Below are 17,355 nucleotides of genomic sequence, written 5' to 3' on the forward strand. Positions count from 1 at the left end.
AATTGTTTTCCCATATTAACTCTTACAGGAGAGAATTTCCCTTCCTAGGGGTAGATTTCATCTCACTTCCTGTTGTCTCCTTCCGTTTGCAAGTAGGAGTCGTTTGTAAGTTAGATGTTTGAAAGTAGGGTCCTGCCCTATATACTCAGCAGAAATTTGGGCCTTAGGTGTTGCTGTGGCCACAACACTGTAAGCCCTCACAGGGCCCTGCTGTGAAATATTAGATCAAGAATTGTAATTACATGCCCCTGTTGAACAGGAGCTGAAAAATTAGGCCTTAGGCACTGGTGCTGGTGCCACAACACTGCAACCCCTCACAGACACTCTAGTTGGAACGCAGGAACGAGCCCTGCTGCAAATTATTGCTTCAAAAATTGTAATTACACGCCCCTGTTAGACAGGGGCAGAAAAATTGGGCCTTAGGCACTGGTGCTGGTGCCACAACACTGCAACCCCTCACAGACACTCTAGTTGGAACGCAGGAACGAGCCCTGCTGCAAAGTATTGCATCAAAAATTGTAATTACACGCCCCTGTTAGACAGGGGCAGAAAAATTGGGCCCTAGGCACTGGTGCTGGTGCCACAACACTGCAACCCCTCACAGACACTCTAGTTGGAATGCAGGAACGGGCCCTGCTGCAAAGTATTACATCAAAAATTGTAATTACACGCCCCTGTTAAACAGGGGCTGAAAAATTGTGCCTTAGGCACTGGTGGTGGCGCCCAGAACCAAAAATGTTCTTACAAGCTATCAGCGTGATGATTGAGGAGGAAGAGGATAATTACTCAGGGATAGTCACTCAGCATCAGCATAGGCAGTCTTTGAAGGGATCTGAGATTTCAAAAAAAATTATTCGGTTACATCAGCATCAGGTGCTTGGTAGCTGGTGGTGATCCAAGACTCATTCATTTTTATGAAGGTCAGCCGATCGACCGAGTCGGTGGACAGACGCACCCTGTGATCGGTTACCACGCCTCCAGCAGCACTGAATGTGCGTTCCGAAAGAACGCTGGATGCAGGACAGGCCAGTAGCTCAATTGCATACTGTGCAAGCTCTGGCCAGTGATCCATCCTCAAGACCCAGTAACCCAGAGGATTTTCGGTGGGAAAGGTGTCCAAGTCTGATCTTGCCCCTAGGTATTCCTGCACCATGTAAAACAGACGCTGGCGATGGTTGCTGGAACCGATCATACCTTGGGGCTGCGGACCAAAAAATTGTCTGAACGCATCGGTCAGACGGCCACCTTCTCCACCGCTCCTTCTTTGACTGACCGAAGCCTCAGCAACACGTTGTCCAGAAACAGGAGTTTGTAACCTCCCAGTCTCTGGGAACGCGTTGCACAGACCTTTCTGCAAGGCCTCCCGAAGATGTTTCATCCTCTGCTCCCTCTGCGATGGCAAGATAAGGTCCGCAACCTTACCCTTGTAACGTGGATCAAGGAGGGTTGCTAGCCAGTATTGGTCCTTCTCCTTGATACCACGAATACGAGGATCCTTACGCAGGCTTTGCAGGATCAGGGAGGCCATGCAGCGTAGGTTTGCTGAGGCATTCGGTCCGGAGTCCTCTGGGTCACTAAGAACGACATGGTCCGCAGCCACCTCCTCCCAGCCACGTACAAGTCCATGTGTTTCTTGGGACTGATCCCTTAAAGACTGCTGCTGATGCTGAGTGCCAGGCTCCACCTCCATACTGACACAATCTTCCTCCTCCTCCTCTTCCTCCTCGTCCTCTTCCTGTGTGATCGGCGGGCACGCAGGAACACTGTCTGGATAAAGGGGGCCTTGAGAGCTAAGGAAGTCCTCCTCTTCCTGCCTCTGTTCTGCCTCAAGTGCCCTGTCCATTATTCCACGCAGCGTGTGCTCCAACAGGTGGACAAGGGGGACAGTGTCACTGATGCATGCACTGTCACTGCTCACCATCCTCGTGGCCTCCTCGAATGGTGACAGGACAGTGCATGCATCCCTGATCATGGCCCACTGGCGTGGGGAAAAAAAACCAAGCTCCCCTGACCCTGTCCTGGTGCCATAGTCGCACAGGTACTCATTGATGGCCCTCTGCTGCGTGTGCAGCCGCTGCAGCATGGCCAACGTTGAGTTCCACCTGGTGGGCATGTCACAGATTAGGCGGTTCTTGGGCAGGTTAAACTCCTTTTGGAGGTCCGTCAGCCGAGCACTGGCATTATATGACCGGCGGAAATGCACACAGACTTTCCTGGCCTGCCTCAGGACATCCTGTAAGCCCGGGTACCTGCCCAAGAACCGCTGCACCACCAAGTTAAGGACGTGAGCCAAACAGGGCACATGGGTCATTTGTCCCTGTCGGAGGGCAGAGAGGAGGTTGGTGCCATTGTCGCAAACCACCATTCCTGCCTTAAGTTGGCGTGGCGTCAACCACCTCTGAACCTGCCCCTGCAGAGCTGACAGAACCTCTGCCCCAGTGTGGCTCCTGTCCCCCAAGCACACCAGCTCAAGCACCGCATGGCATCTTTTGGCCTGCGTACTTGCGTAGCCCCTTGAACGCCTACGGAGCACCGCTGGTTCCGAGGAAGAGGCCATGGAGGAAGAAGAAGAGGAGGGGGTGGAGGAGAGAGGTGTGTCACAATCAGCATTTTGGAGGCGTGGTGGCGGAACAACCTCCAACACTACTGCACCTTGTCCTGCATCCTTCCCAGCTGCCAGCAGAGTCACCCAATGCGCCGTGAAACTTAGGTAACGTCCCTGTCCATGCCTGCTGGACCATGAGTCAGCGGTAATATGCACCTTACCGCTGACCGCCCTGTCCAGCGAGGCATGGACATTGCCTTCCACATGCCGGTAGAGAGCCGGAATCGCCTTCCGTGAGAAAAAGTGGCGTTTGGGTACCTGCCACTGAGGAACCGCACATTCCACAAACTCACGGAAGGGGGCAGAGTCTACCAACTGAAAAGGCAGCAGTTGAAGTGCTAGCAATTTTGCCAAGCTAGCATTCAACCGCTGGGCATGTGGATGGCTGGGAGCAAACTTCTTTCGGCGGTGCAGCAGCTGGGGCAGGGAAATTTGCCTGGTACAATCTGACGTCGGTGTACCAAAAGCAGATTGCCCACAAGTACTTGGCTGTGACACACCTAATTCTACACCTTCATTCCTCTCACTGCAGGTCTCAGAGAGGACTGAAGGTCTAGTGGGGTTGGAAATCTCAGCTGATGAGGAGCAAGGAGAGATCCTCTTTGTTCTTTGGTGTGGGTCTTTTAGATACGCTTGCCAACGAACTGCATGGCAGGTCAACATATGTCTGGTCAAGCATGTGGTACCCAAGCGGGAGATATTTTGGCCACGCGAGATACGCTTGAGACATATGTTGCAAATAGCAGCGGTGCGATCTGATGCACTCGTCTCAAAAAAGGCCCACACCAAAGAACTTTTTGAATAACGCGCAGAGACTGCAGCGCCCTGCACATGTGGAGCTTTGGGGTGTGATGCAGTCAATGTGCTGCCCTTAGGCTGGCCCCTGGAGGGCATCCTGCCTCGTTGGTGATGTGCTGCCGCCTCCTCCTCCTCCTCCTCCTCCTCCTCCTCCTCCTCCTCCTCCTCTCTCCTATCAGGCACCCACGTTGAGTCAGTGACCTCATCATCCCCTCCCTCCTCATCACTGGAGCAAACCTGGCAGTATGCTGCAGCAGGGGGAGCATGACTGCCAGATTGCTGTCCTTCTTGGGCACCCCCTCTGTCCGCGCTCATGTTACTGCCTTCATCGAGCTCAGTATCGTCATCAGAGCCTTCCAAACGCTGGGCATCCTCCTGGAGCATGTACCCAACACTGTGGTCAAACAGTTCGAGGGAATCCTCATGAGGACATGGTGGAGCTAGGGAAGGAGTCACTGATGACATTGAGCTGAGGGAAGAGGCCGCTGCTTTGCCAGACAAAGCACCCTGGGCATGGGTGAGAGAGGATGAGGAGGATGAGGACGGCTTGGTCATCCACTCGACCAAGTCTTCCGCATGTTGCGGCTCAACATGGCCAGCTGCCGAAAAAAAGGCCAAGCGTGTCCCATGGCCACGTGCTGATGAGGATGCACCGTCTCCACGACCAGCACTAGACACAGAGCCTGCTTGCCCTCTCTTATTGGCTTGTGACTGTCTGCCTCTCCTTCTTGGCCTTCCAGACATACTAATGGCCTGTAGCTGCACTAAGCTGGGATAGAACACCTGTAATTTTCTTCAAGTAGCTTTATATACTGTAACCAGACAAGCCTGCCTGTCAGTAGGAAGATAACAGGAACGGATCTAGCTGAACACTGTGAGCAGGACGCACTGTACTAAATGTAAATAGTCTAGCTGCCTGACCGTGGTACTAATAGGATCAAATAGAACACCTGTAATTTTCTTCAGGTAGCTTTATATACTGTAACCAGACAAGCCTGCCTGTCAGTAGGAAGATAACAGGAACGGATCTAGCTGTATACTGTGAGCAGGACGCACTGTACTAAATGTAAATAGTCTAGCTGCCTGACCGTGGTACTAATAGGATCAAATAGAACACCTGTAATTTTCTTCAGGTAGCTTTATATACTGTAACCAGACAAGCCTGCCTGTCAGTAGGAAGATAACAGGAACGGATCTAGCTGAACACTGTGAGCAGGACGCACTGTACTAAATGTAAATAGTCTAGCTGCCTGACCGTGGTACTAATAGGATCAAATAGAACACCTGTAATTTTCTTCAGGTAGCTTTATATACTGTAACCAGACAAGCCTGCCGGTCAGTAGGAATTTAACAGGAACGGATCTAGCTGAACACTGTGAGCAGGACGCACTGCACTAAATGTAAATAGCAGGAACGGATCTAGCTGAACACTGTGAGCAGGACGCACTGCACTAAATGTAAATAGCAGGAACAGATCTAGCTGAACACTGTGAGCAGGACGCACTGCACTAAATGTAAATAGCAGGAACGGATCTAGCTGAACACTGTGAGCAGGACGCACTGCACTAAATGTAAATTGCAGGAACGGATCTAGCTGAACACTGTGAGCAGGACGCACTGCACTAAATGTAAATAGTCTAGAAGATAACAGGAACGGATCTAGCTGAACACTGTGAGCAGGACGCACTGCACTAAATGTAAATAGCAGGAACGGATCTAGCTGAACACTGTGAGCAGGACGCACTGCACTAAATGTAAATAGCAGGAACGGATCTAGCTGAACACTGTGAGCAGGACGCACTGCACTAAATGTAAATAGCAGGAACGGATCTAGCTGAACACTGTGAGCAGGACGCACTGCACTAAATGTAAATTGCAGGAACGGATCTAGCTGAACACTGTGAGCAGGACGCACTGCACTAAATGTAAATAGTCTAGAAGATAACAGGAACGGATCTAGCTGAACACTGTGAGCAGGACGCACTGCACTAAATGTAAATAGCAGGAACGGATCTAGCTGAACACTGTGAGCAGGACGCACTGCATTAAATGTAAATAGTCTAGATAGAAGATAACAGGAACGGATCTAGCTAAACTGAATACAGTGTATATATATATATGCAACACCTGGGATGCATATATATACACAATACACTGTAAGTGCAGCTAACTGACTGACTGTTCTGCCTAATCTATCTAACTCAAATCAAATGACACTGTCTCTCTCTCTCTCTATCTCTCAGCACACCGGAACACACACTACACAGGGCCGCCGTGCAGGCGGCCTTATATAGTGTGGGGTGTGTACTAAATCCCCTGAGCCATAATTGGCCAAAGCCACCCTGGCTTTGGCCAATTACAGCTCTCTCTACTGACGGCGCTGTGATTGGCCAAGCATGCGGGTCATAGTGCATGCTTGGCCAATCATCAGCCAGCAATGCACTGCGATGCCGCAGTGAATTATGGGCCGTGACGCGCCACACGAATTTAGCGCGAACGGCCCATAACGTTCGCAATTCGGCGAACGATCGAACAGCCGATGTTCGAGTCGAACATGGGTTCGACTCGAACACGAAGCTCATCCCTAATGAGGAGGCACTAATATGCAGCACTGATGGGCACTGGTAGGCAGCACTGATGGGTGGCACTGATGGGCACTAATAGACGTCACTGATAGGCGGCACTGATGAGGAGGCACTGACAGGCATCACTGATGGGCACTGAAAGGCAGCACTGATGGGCATTGGTTGGCATTACTGGTGGGCATCGCTGATGGAGCTGCACTGATAATCAATGCATCAATGCAGATCCCCCCCAGTTGGGAAAGCAGCTTATTAGCTTTCCTCTACTCACGTGCTGTCAGTGTGAGGAGCGGAATACCCGATAACCGGCACTTCCTATATACACTGTAATAGGCACGCTCATCCATGTCTTTATAGACCTTGCTTTGTGCAGTCATGTTGGAACAGGAAGGGGCCATCCCCAAACTGTTCCCACAAAGTTGGGATCATGAAATTGTCCAAAATGTCTTGGTATGCTGACGCCTTAAGTGTTCCCTTCACTGGAACTAAGGGGCCAAACCCAACCCCTGAAAAACAACCCCACACCATAATCCCCCCCTCCACCAAATGATTTGGACCAGTGTACAAAGCAAGGTCCATAAAGACATGGATGAGCGAGTTTGGGGTGGAGGAACTTGACTGGCCTGCACAAAGTCCTGACCTCAGTCTGATAGAACACCTTTGGGATGAATTAGAGCGGAGAGCCAGGCCTTTTTGTCCAACATCAGTGCCTGACCTCACAAATGCTCTTCTGGAAGAATGGTCAAACATTCCCATAGACACACTCCTAAACCTTGTGGACAGCCTTCCCAGAAGAGTTGAAGCTGTTATAGCTGCAAAGGGTGGGCCAACTCAATATTGAACCCTACAGACTAAGACTGGGATGCCAATAAAGTTCATGTGCGTGTAAAGGCAGGCGTCCCAATACTTTTGGCAATATAGTATATACTTTTTTTTTGCATATTACATGCAGACCAAGCTTTCCAGAAATTTCTCTCTACTCTATCCACGCATCCCCCCGCCCCCCTTTAATTTTGCCTTTAGTTTTAAGTTAACAAAAACCATAATGATTACCCCAAAGCTGATCAAATTTATTTATTTATTTTTTATTTATTTCAGGTACTTATATAGCGCCGTCAATTTACGCAGCGCTTTACATACACATTTTACATTCACATCAGTCCCTACCCTCAAGGAGCTTACAATCTAAGGTCCCTAACTCACATTCATACATACTAGGGACAATTTAGACAGGATCCAATTAACCTACCAGCATGTCTTTGGAGTATCAAATAGACCAGTCTGGGACAAGGGGTGGGCAGGAAGGGAAGCTGCCATAGGTGTGTGTGTGTGGGGGGGGTACCCCCTGACCTCATGCTACAGATCAGTGGTCCGTGGCTTCATGTCCGCTCTGGCAGCACTGTGCTCCTACATCCACCCCATCCATCACAGCTGACATGCAAAATACACAGAGTATGCACAACTTCCTTCTCGTTGCTAGAAAGAAAGCAATTGGCCACGCATCCGACAACCATAGGCAGCAGGAGCAAGGGGGCACAGAATGGGCACAGGTCGGTACACCCACTCTACAGCCTACATTATTAGAGAAGGGGGGCGCTGTGCCCCATCCATGCCTTGGCACTGGACAAACCTGTCTTGCTACTGAGATTGATGCATGTAACGGAAAAGATTTGACCACTTGCCGACTCCCCTATAGTAGTTTTACTGCTACTTGGAGGCCATGCTATGCAGTGTCACTTATATATACGTGATCCTGCACTTCTGGGCAGCGGCGCGAGTGCGTGCTTCCGCCGGCTCGCTCCCGCTGTGACTCAGCGGGAGCCAATCAGTAGGTCCCATAGACTTGATGTCTGCTGGCACCCACTGAACGTTCGGTACACAGGCAGAACAACTTTCTGCCTATGTAAACAAGGCAGATTGCTGTTCTGTCAGTAAGGAAGGCATGGATCCTGTGTTCCTGCAAAGCAGGGGCATGGATCCACGCCTTGCACTAGTAAAAGCACCACATTACACTAAAACACTGGCTAGGCACACAGCTAACCCTTTGCTCGCCCCTAATGTAAAGCTGCATGATTATTCGTTAAGAATCGTTATCGCAATTTTTGTCCCCCTTGCGATTTTGACAAAGTATTTCCCGATTCTTTCTATGCTGAGAATTCTCTCTGCTCTGCTAAAGACAACAGCCCTCAAAAGAAAGGGGAAAAAAATGGGCAGTCTGCCAAGAATCACAACATTCTTTAGCAGTGGAACTTAAGTATAAACATTGTAACAATTTGTCCTTTAGATCAGAGGAATACACTTTGGTGTGTAAATGAGGAAGTTTAACCACTTAAACACTAAACCTTTTTCTAACATTTGTTGGTTTCAAGTTAAAATCATTTTTTTTTTACTAGAAGATTACTTAGAACCCCCAAACATTGTATATATTTTTTTAGTAGAGACCCTAGAGAATAAAATGATGGTTGTTGCAATATTTTATGTCACACTGTATTTGCGCAGCGGTCTATCAAATGCAATTTTTTGGGAAAAAATTACTTTAATGCATTAAAAAAAAAAAAAAAACTAACCAGTAAAGTTAGCCCAATTTTTTTTGTATAATGGGAAAGATTTAATGCCGCGAGAATCTTGATGGAATCGTGATCTTTTTATTCTAAGCAAAAAAATTGTGATTCTCATTTTGGCCAGAACCGTGCAGCTCTACCCTGATGTTAACCCCCTTCCCAGCCAGTGTCATTAGTACAGTGACAGTGCACATTTCTAGCACTGATCACTGTATTAGTGTCACAGGTCACCAAAAAAGTGTCAAAAGCGTCAGTCTGTGTCCAATTTGTCTGCCACAATATTGCAGTCCCGGGATAAGTCGCAGATCGCCGCCATTACCAGTAAAAAAACAAAAAAAATACATAAAAATTCCATAAAAATATCCCATAGTTTGCAGACGCTATAACCAATCAATATACGCTTATTGGGATTTTTTACCAAAAATATGTAGCAGAATACATATTGGCTTAAAAAAATTAGATTTTTTAAATTTTTTTTTATTGAATTTGTTTTATAGCAGAAAGTAAAAAATGTTATTTTTTTTCAAAATTGTCAGTAATTTTTTGATTTATAACGCAAAAAATAAAAAACGCAGAGGTGATCAAATACCACCAAAAGTAATCTCTATTTGTGGGGGGGGGGAAAGGGACGTCAATTTTGTTTGGGTACAACGTCGCACGACCGCCCAGTTGTCAGTTAAAGCGACGCAGTGCCGAATCGCAAAAAGTGCTCTGGTCAGCAAGGGGGCGAATCCTTCCGGGGGCTGAAGTGGTTAAAGTAACGCAGTGTAAGTGGATTTATTAAAAGGCCTATGAGATCCCTTTAAAAGTGAAAGGAATAAGAAAAGCCGTATGAAGAATGAGTCGTCTACAGAAGCTACAATAGATAGGAGAGGAGGGAGCAACATATTCACAATAAAAACAAAATGAGTCACTCGTCAATAGCACAGCACGAGTCTCATATAAGGAGCTGTAAAAACTAGAATATAATTAGCAGTGTTATACATTTCCTTAATTCACGGTCTCTGTTCCAACTCAGTAATTACTGAGCCTCTACCTAAATGTGTATATTTGTACATAATTATGACCATTATCTGGATTTACGGGTGGAAGGAAAATATGCTCCAACATCTGTTCTAACATCTGATTTTAAAGTGGAATTGTCAGAGACATATGTGGCACCCATGACCTTCTAAAAAAAAAAAAAAAGCTTTCTCGCTCGTCAGTACACTCTGGGGGCGATTCAATAAAGTGTTTGCGTCACATTTCTGGTGGTGTGTATGTCGACGGAAGTCTAGAACCAAATTCATGAAAAACCGGCAACCTTTTTATTGTTAGTATCTTATTCTTATGCCTCGTACACACGATCGGACTTTCCGCCAACAAAACCGTGGATTTTTTTCCGAAGGATGTTGGCTCAAACTTGTCTTGCATACACACGGTCGCACAAATGTTGGCCAACAATTCCGAACGTGGGAACGTGGTGACGCGGTGACGTACAAGACGTACGACGAGCCGAGAGAAAGGAAGTTCAATAGCCAGTGCGGCTCCTTCCGCTTGATTCCGAGCATGCGTGAACTTTTGTGCGTCGGACTTGTGTACACACGATTAGGAAATTTTGAGAACCTGCTAGCCAACATTTGTTGGCGGAAAGTCCGACGGCAAATGTTCGATGGAGCGTACACACAGCCGAACTTTCCGGCAACAAGCTCACATCCAACATTTCCCGTTGGAAAATCCGACCGTGTGTACGCGGCATTAAGGCCAATACACACGATCGGACTTTTTGACAACAAACATGGAAATTAGCTGTTTTAAGGCAACATACGACCGTGTGTACGCTCCATCGGACAAACTTTTTCGGTTTTCATCGGACAAATGTTGGCTGTGCGAACAGACAAACTTGGCGGCAACAAAAGTCCGACGTCAGCAAGTCCGATCGTGTGTACACATATTAGACAATTGCGCCCTTCCAACCTTGTGGCAACAATTTGGTGAAGGCCCTTTTCTGTTCCAACATGACTGCCCCCCTGTGTACAAAGCCAACTCCATAAAGACATGGTTTGTTCAGTGTGGTGTGGAGGATCTCGAGTGGCCTTCATCTCATCCCTACTGAACACCTTTGGGATGAATTGGAATGCAAATTGTGAGCCAGGTCTTCTCATCCAACATCAATACCTGACCTCAAAAATTCCCTTTTGGCTGAATGGCCACAGATTCCCATAGACAACCTCCAAAATGTTGTGGAAAGTCTAACCAGAAGAGTGGAGGTTGTTATAGCCGCAAATGGATTACCAATTCCATAGTGATGGGCATGGTTTAGGAGTGATGGTTGGATGTCAACAGATTTATGGTATAGTACATGTATCGTAATTTTTGTTTAATATTTGTGCATCTGAACCATGGAAACTTCTTCTTGGAGAAGACATTAATGGTTTTGGAATGGAATGTCCAACAAGGTCACATGGGTCTAATGTTCAGATGCCCACACATTTTTGGCCATGTAGTTTATATCTAATCACTTGAATGCACTTGTATGAAGCACTGGATCTACTCCAACACATTTCTATAAAACAGAACTTTATCTTTCAATAACCAATAATGCAGATGTGTTGCTATGCATATATTCTCCTTTTCTTTCCTCCTTTAATCTTTGGTTACTGAATGTTGTTTTCTCCACAATATATCCTTAGATGATGCCTATTTACTACAGGGGCTAAATATAGAAGAGCTTTATCCTGAAACTGCTAGTTTCATCACCTACGATGGGTCAATGACCATACCGCCATGTTATGAGACAGCGAGTTGGATCATCATGAACAAACCCATCTATATTACCAGAATGCAGGTGAGCCGCATCAAGTATGATTACTGGTGTGCACTAGGTGTGTATTCCAGGCTGGATGAATGTTTTCTACTATATTATCCCTTTCGTGACTAAGCCTATTTCTGACATTTGGTGTTTACAAGTTAAAATCTGTATTTTTTGCTAGAAAAGTACTTAGAACCCCCAAACATTATGTATATTTTTTTAGCAGAGAATCTAGAGAATAAAATGGCGATTGTTGCAATATTTTATGTTACACGGTATTTGTGCAGCGGTCTTTTAAACGTAACTTTTTTGGGGAAAAAGACACTTTCATGAATTTAAAAAAAAACGAAACAGTAAAGTTAGCCCAATTTTTTTGTATAATGTGAAAGATGATGTTACGCCGAGTAAATAGATACCAAACATGTCACGCTTTAAAATTGCGCACACTCGTGGAATGGAGACAAACTACGGTACCTAAAAATCTCCATAGGCGACAATTAAAAAAAAATAACGGTTACCAGGTTAGAGCTGCAGAGGAGGTCTAGTGCTAGAATTATTGCTCTCGCTCTGACGATCACGGCGATATCTCACATGTGTGATTAGAACACCATTTACATATGCGGGCGCGACTTCTGTATGTTTTTTCTTTGCTGCGCGAGCTCGCGGGGACGGGGGGGCGCTTTAAAAAAATTTTTTTTTTATTTCATATATTTTTATTTTTTTACATTGTGTTTTTTTTTTTTTTTTATTTTTGATCACTTTTATTGCTGTCACAAGGAATGTAAACATCCCTTGTGACAGTAATAGGTGGTGACAGGTACTCTTTATGGAGGGATCGGGGGTCTAAAAGACCCCAAATCCCTCCTTTGCACTTCAAAGTATTCAGATCGCCGAAAACGGCGATTCTGAATACTGTATATTTTTTTTTAAAACGGCGCCATTGGCAGCCGAGTAAACAGGAAGTGACGTTGTGACGTCACTTCCGCGTTTACAGAGAGAAGACTGGAACGAAGCCATCAAGAAGACATGAACAGTATTGTGCATAGGTTTTAGTCAGGTGTGAAGAAATTCTGTAAAGTAAGAATGTTTTCAAAAATGTTTAGTGTTATCAATTTACAAAATGCAAAGTGAGTGAACAGAAGAAAAACCAAAATCAAATCAATACTTGGTCTGGCTACCCTTTGGCTTCAAACCAACATTAATTCTTCTAGGTATACTTGCACACAGTTCCTGAGGGAACTTGTCAGGTAGGTTGTTCCAAACATCTTGGAGAGCTAACCACATATTTTCTGTAGATGTAGGCTGCCTCAAATCCTTCTGAGTCTTCATGTAATTCCAGACAGGCTTGTTGGCGTTATGATTAGGGCTCTGTGGGGGTCAAACCATCACTTCCAGGACTCCTTGTTTTTCTTCATGCTGAGGATAGTTTTTAATGACATTGGCTGTATGTTTGGGGTTGTTGTCCTGCTGCACAATAAATTTGTTGCCAATCACATGCCTCCCTGATTGTATGGCATGATGGATCTGCCTGTATTTCTCAGCATTGAGGTCAGCATTGATCGGGCAATGTTAAGGACCATAGATGCAGTAGTTGGCCAAGGAAACCTAATGCAGCAGATGAAACACATCATGCTTACTTCTCTTTGACACCATAAGATGTCCAGCAGTGCCATCACCACAGAACTGGCGGAAACCATTGAGACCCAGGTACACCCATCTACTGTCCATAGAAGTCTGGCCTGAAGTGGACTTCATGGAAAAATTGTGGCCAAAAAGCCATACCTCCAATGTGGAAACAAGGCCAGGTGACTCAACTATGCATGAATACATAGGAACTGGGGTGCAGAAAAATGTCAGTAGGTGCTCTGGACTGATGAGTGCTGAGAAATACAGGCAGATGCTTATCCATTATGCCATTGCACCAGGGAGGCATGTGATTGGCCCCAAATTCAATCTGCAGCAGGACAACGACCCCAAACATGCAACCAAGGTCATTAAGAACTATTTTCAGTGTAAAGAGGAAATCTTGCTGGTCTGGCTAGCAAGGGAAGGACCTCATAGCAGATAAGTGGTTTGTTAGTCCCTTCCAAGTCATTGCCAACGAAAAAAAAATGCTTGTGTGATATGGATAGGCAGATCTAAAGTTTCAAAAAATGCCTTTTCATTACATACAATGTATATTGTTGATGAACGTCAAAGATGGCAGAATGCCCTTTGCTGAAGGAAACAGTCGTTTGGTTTACTATGATGACCAAGGCACTAGTCACATGGGTTTTGCTGAAGGATCTTGGGGCACAACCTTCAGTTGGGATCAGCCAATCAACTGATGTTGGTGAATGGTCTCCTGACATTAACCCTCAACATCTTCTGAATGGGAAAAGACCATGTTTCTTGACATTGATCATGTGACTGGACTCAAAAGGTATTTCTAAGCTTCATGAATTAACATTTACTTATATAATTAGCATTCTAACATATATACACTATACAGCTGGAATGTTATTTATTATCCTCACGCCATGGGAACCAATCCCTGAGAACGTTAATAGCCAGATAGCCGACAGTGTATGTTCAAACATTACCTAAATGTATCCCCCAACCTCCCTTTCCCTCTCTAGATCATGACCCAGCGTTATTTTTTTTTTACTTTGTTCCTATAGTGAGAAACATCTTTTAATATTATTGCAAAATGTTTTAGGTGCAGCTTGGAGCTCTGTTCCTAAAGATATAGGTATGACATATCTCAACATCTCTCAATAGTACTTTCCCTATGCACAGTGTGTGGGCATGCTCTTAAGATACACGGCATTTAACATAACAAAATCAATGTATTTACAGTGCCTTCAAAAAAGTATTCATACACATTTTGTCATGTTACAACCAAAAGCTTAAATATATTTTATAGGGAATGTATGTGATAGACCAACACAAAGTGGCACATAATTGTGAAGTGGAAGGAAAATGATAAATGGTTTTCAATTTTTTTTTTTTTTTACAAATAAATATGTGAAAAGTGTGGGGTACATTTGTATTCAGCCCCCCTAAATCAATACTTTGTAGAACCGCCTTTCACTGTAATTACAGCTGCAAGTCTTTTTGGGGATGTCTCTACCAGCTTTGCACATCTAGAGAGTGACATTTTTGCCCATTCTTCTTTGCAAAATTGTTCGTGCTCTGTCCGATTGAATGGAGAGCGTCTGTGAACAGCAATTTTCAAGTCTTGCCACAGATTCTCAATTGGATTTAGGTCTGGACTTTAACTGGGTCATTCTAACACATGAATATTCTTTGATCTAAGCCAGGGGTCCTCAAACTTTTTAAACAGGGGGCCAGTTCACTATCGGTCAAACTGTTAGAGGGCCGGACTATAGTTCGGACGCGCTGTGATAAAAGTCCCGCCCTCCTCCTACCTAGACCAGCTTGTGGCTCATTCTATCTCAACACTCCAAATCAGTCCATCATATCTAAGGCACCCCAAAGTGAACCACCCTAACCACAGCACCCCAAAGAACCCCACACTAGCGGGATGCACAGGGGGAGGCAGTGGGGTGGAGGGGGGACTGCAGAGTGGTCAGAAGGACAGTGGGATGCACAGGAGAACAGTGGGGTGGACAGGGGGACAGTGGGATGGAGAGGGGGACAGTGGGATGGACAGGGGGAAAGTAGGATGGAGAGGGGGACTGTGGGATGGACAGGGGGCAGTGGGATGGACAGTGGGATGGACAGGGGGACTGTGGGATGGAGAGGGGGACAGAGGGATGGAGAGGGGGACTGTGAGATGGACAGAGGGATGGACAGGGGGACTGTGGGATGGACAGGGGGACTGTGGGGTGGAGAGGGGGACTGTGGGATGGAAAGGGGGACTGTGGGATGGACAGGGGGACTGTGGGATGGACAGGGGGACTGTGGGATGGACAGGGGGGCTGTGGGATGGACAGGGGGGCTGTGGGATGGACAGGGGGAAAGAGGGATGGACAGGGGGACAGAGGGATGGACAGGGGGATTGTGGGATGGACAGAGGGATGGACAGGGGGACTGTGGGATGGACAGGGGGACAGAGGGATGGACAGAGGGATGGACAGGGGGACTGTGGGATGGACAGGGGGACTGTGGGATGGACAGGGGGACAGATGGATGGAGAGAGGGATGGACAGGGGGACTGTGGGATGGACAGGGGGACTGTGGGATGGACAGGGGGACAGAAGGATGGACAGGGGGACAGAGGGATGGACAAGGGGACAGAGGGACTGTGGGATGGACAGGGGGACAGGGGGACTGTGAGATGGACAGGGGGACTGTGGGATGGACAGGGGGACAGAGGGGTGGACAGGGGGACAGAGGGGTGAACAGGGGGACAGAGGGGTGAACAGGGGGACAGAGGGATGGACAGGGGGACAGAGGGATGGACAGAGGGGTGGACAGAGGGGTGGACAGGGGGACAGAGAGGTGGACAGGGGGACAGAGGGGGGGACAGTGGGGTGGACAGGGGGACAGTGGGGTGGACAGGGGGACAGTGGGATGGACAGAGGGGTGGACAGGGGGATGGACAGAGGGGTGGACAGGGGGACAGAGGGGTGGACAGGGGGACAGAGGGGGGGACAGTGGGGGGGACAGTGGGGTGGACAGGGGGACAGTGGGGTGGACAGGGGGGTGGACAGGGGGACAGTAGGATGGACAGAGGGGTGGACAGGGGGACAGTGGGATGGACAGGGGGACAGAGGGATGGACAGGGGGACAGTGGGATGGACAGAGGGGTGGACAGGGGGACAGAGGGGTGGACAGGGGGACAGAGGGATGGACAGGGGGACAGAGGGATGGACAGGGGGACAGAGGGGTGGACAGGGGGACAGAGGGATGGACAGGGGGACAGAGGGATGGACAGGGGGACAGTGGGATGGACAGAGGGATGGACAGGGGGACAGAGGGATGGACAGGGGGATAGTGGGATGGACAGTGGGGTGGACAGGGGGACAGTGGGGTGGACAGGGGGACAGTGGGGTGGACAGGGGGACAGAGGAGTGGACAGGGGGACAGAGGCGGGGACAGGGGGACAGTGGGGTGGACAGTGGGGTGGACAGGGGGACAGTGGGATGGACAGGGGTCCTCACTTCTCGCTGTCTCGCTGTCACCCTCTGCGCCTCCTGTCTGCCACGTGAGGAAGACGTGAATCCGTGCGGGACTGTGCTGGAAACTACACTTCCCAGCATGCAGCGCGGCACATGGAGCCCTCCATCAATGACTGGGGTGGGGGAGGCGGCTTGAGCGGAGCGGATATGCTCCCTGCCGAAGCAGAGTGGACCTGCCCAAGCCGAGCCTGGCCTGTCGGGAATCCGACCCTGGGTGGGGTGGGCCGAATAAATGCCCTCGGCGGGTCGCATGTGGCCCGTGGGCCGTAGTTTGAGGACCCCTGATCTAAACCATTCCATTGTAGCTCTGGCTGTATGTTTAGGGTCGTTGTCCTGCTGGAAGGTGAACCTCCGCCCCAGTCTCAAGACTTTTGAAGACTCTAACAGGTTTTCTTCTAAGATTGCCCTGTATTTGGCTCCATCCATCTTCCCATCAACTCTGACCAGCTTCCCTGTCCCTGCTGAAGAAAATCATCCCCACAACACGATGCTGCCACCACCGTGTTTCACGGGGGTGATGATTTGTTCAGGCTGATGTGGAGTGTTAATTTTACGCCACACATAGCGTTTTGCTTTTAGGCCAAAAAGTTCAATTTTGGTCTCATCTGACCAGAGCACCTTCTTCCACATGTTTGCTGTGTCCTCCACATGGCTTCTCGCAGACTGCAAACGGGACTTCTTATGGCTTTCTTTCACCAATGGCTTAATTCTTGTCACTCTTCCATAAAGCCCAGATTTGTGGAGAGCACGACTAATATTTGTCCAGTGGAAAGATTCTCCCACCTGAGCTGTGGATCTCTGCATGTATCTCAAGGCTTTATTTTAACCAGAGTGTACCTTTAACACACTTTATAACTTAAGCATATAGCACATACAGCCGGAAGAATAATTG

General features: G+C 47.7%; 1 protein-coding gene across 2 annotated transcripts in view; it reads left to right on the top strand.

Annotated features, from left to right (window-relative positions):
- CA10 (carbonic anhydrase 10) overlaps positions 1 to 17,355 on the top strand; it is a 318,945-nt gene that overhangs the window by 262,377 nt on the left and 39,213 nt on the right. For both annotated transcript variants that reach the window (XM_073606688.1, XM_073606689.1), the window contains exon 8: positions 11,219 to 11,373. In XM_073606688.1, coding sequence (XP_073462789.1) covers positions 11,219 to 11,373 — 155 coding nt within the window. The remainder of the gene's footprint in view (positions 1 to 11,218; positions 11,374 to 17,355) is intronic.

Source organism: Aquarana catesbeiana, linkage group LG12 (assembly GCF_042186555.1).
Source record: "Aquarana catesbeiana isolate 2022-GZ linkage group LG12, ASM4218655v1, whole genome shotgun sequence".
Classification (NCBI taxonomy): Eukaryota; Metazoa; Chordata; class Amphibia; order Anura; family Ranidae; genus Aquarana; species Aquarana catesbeiana.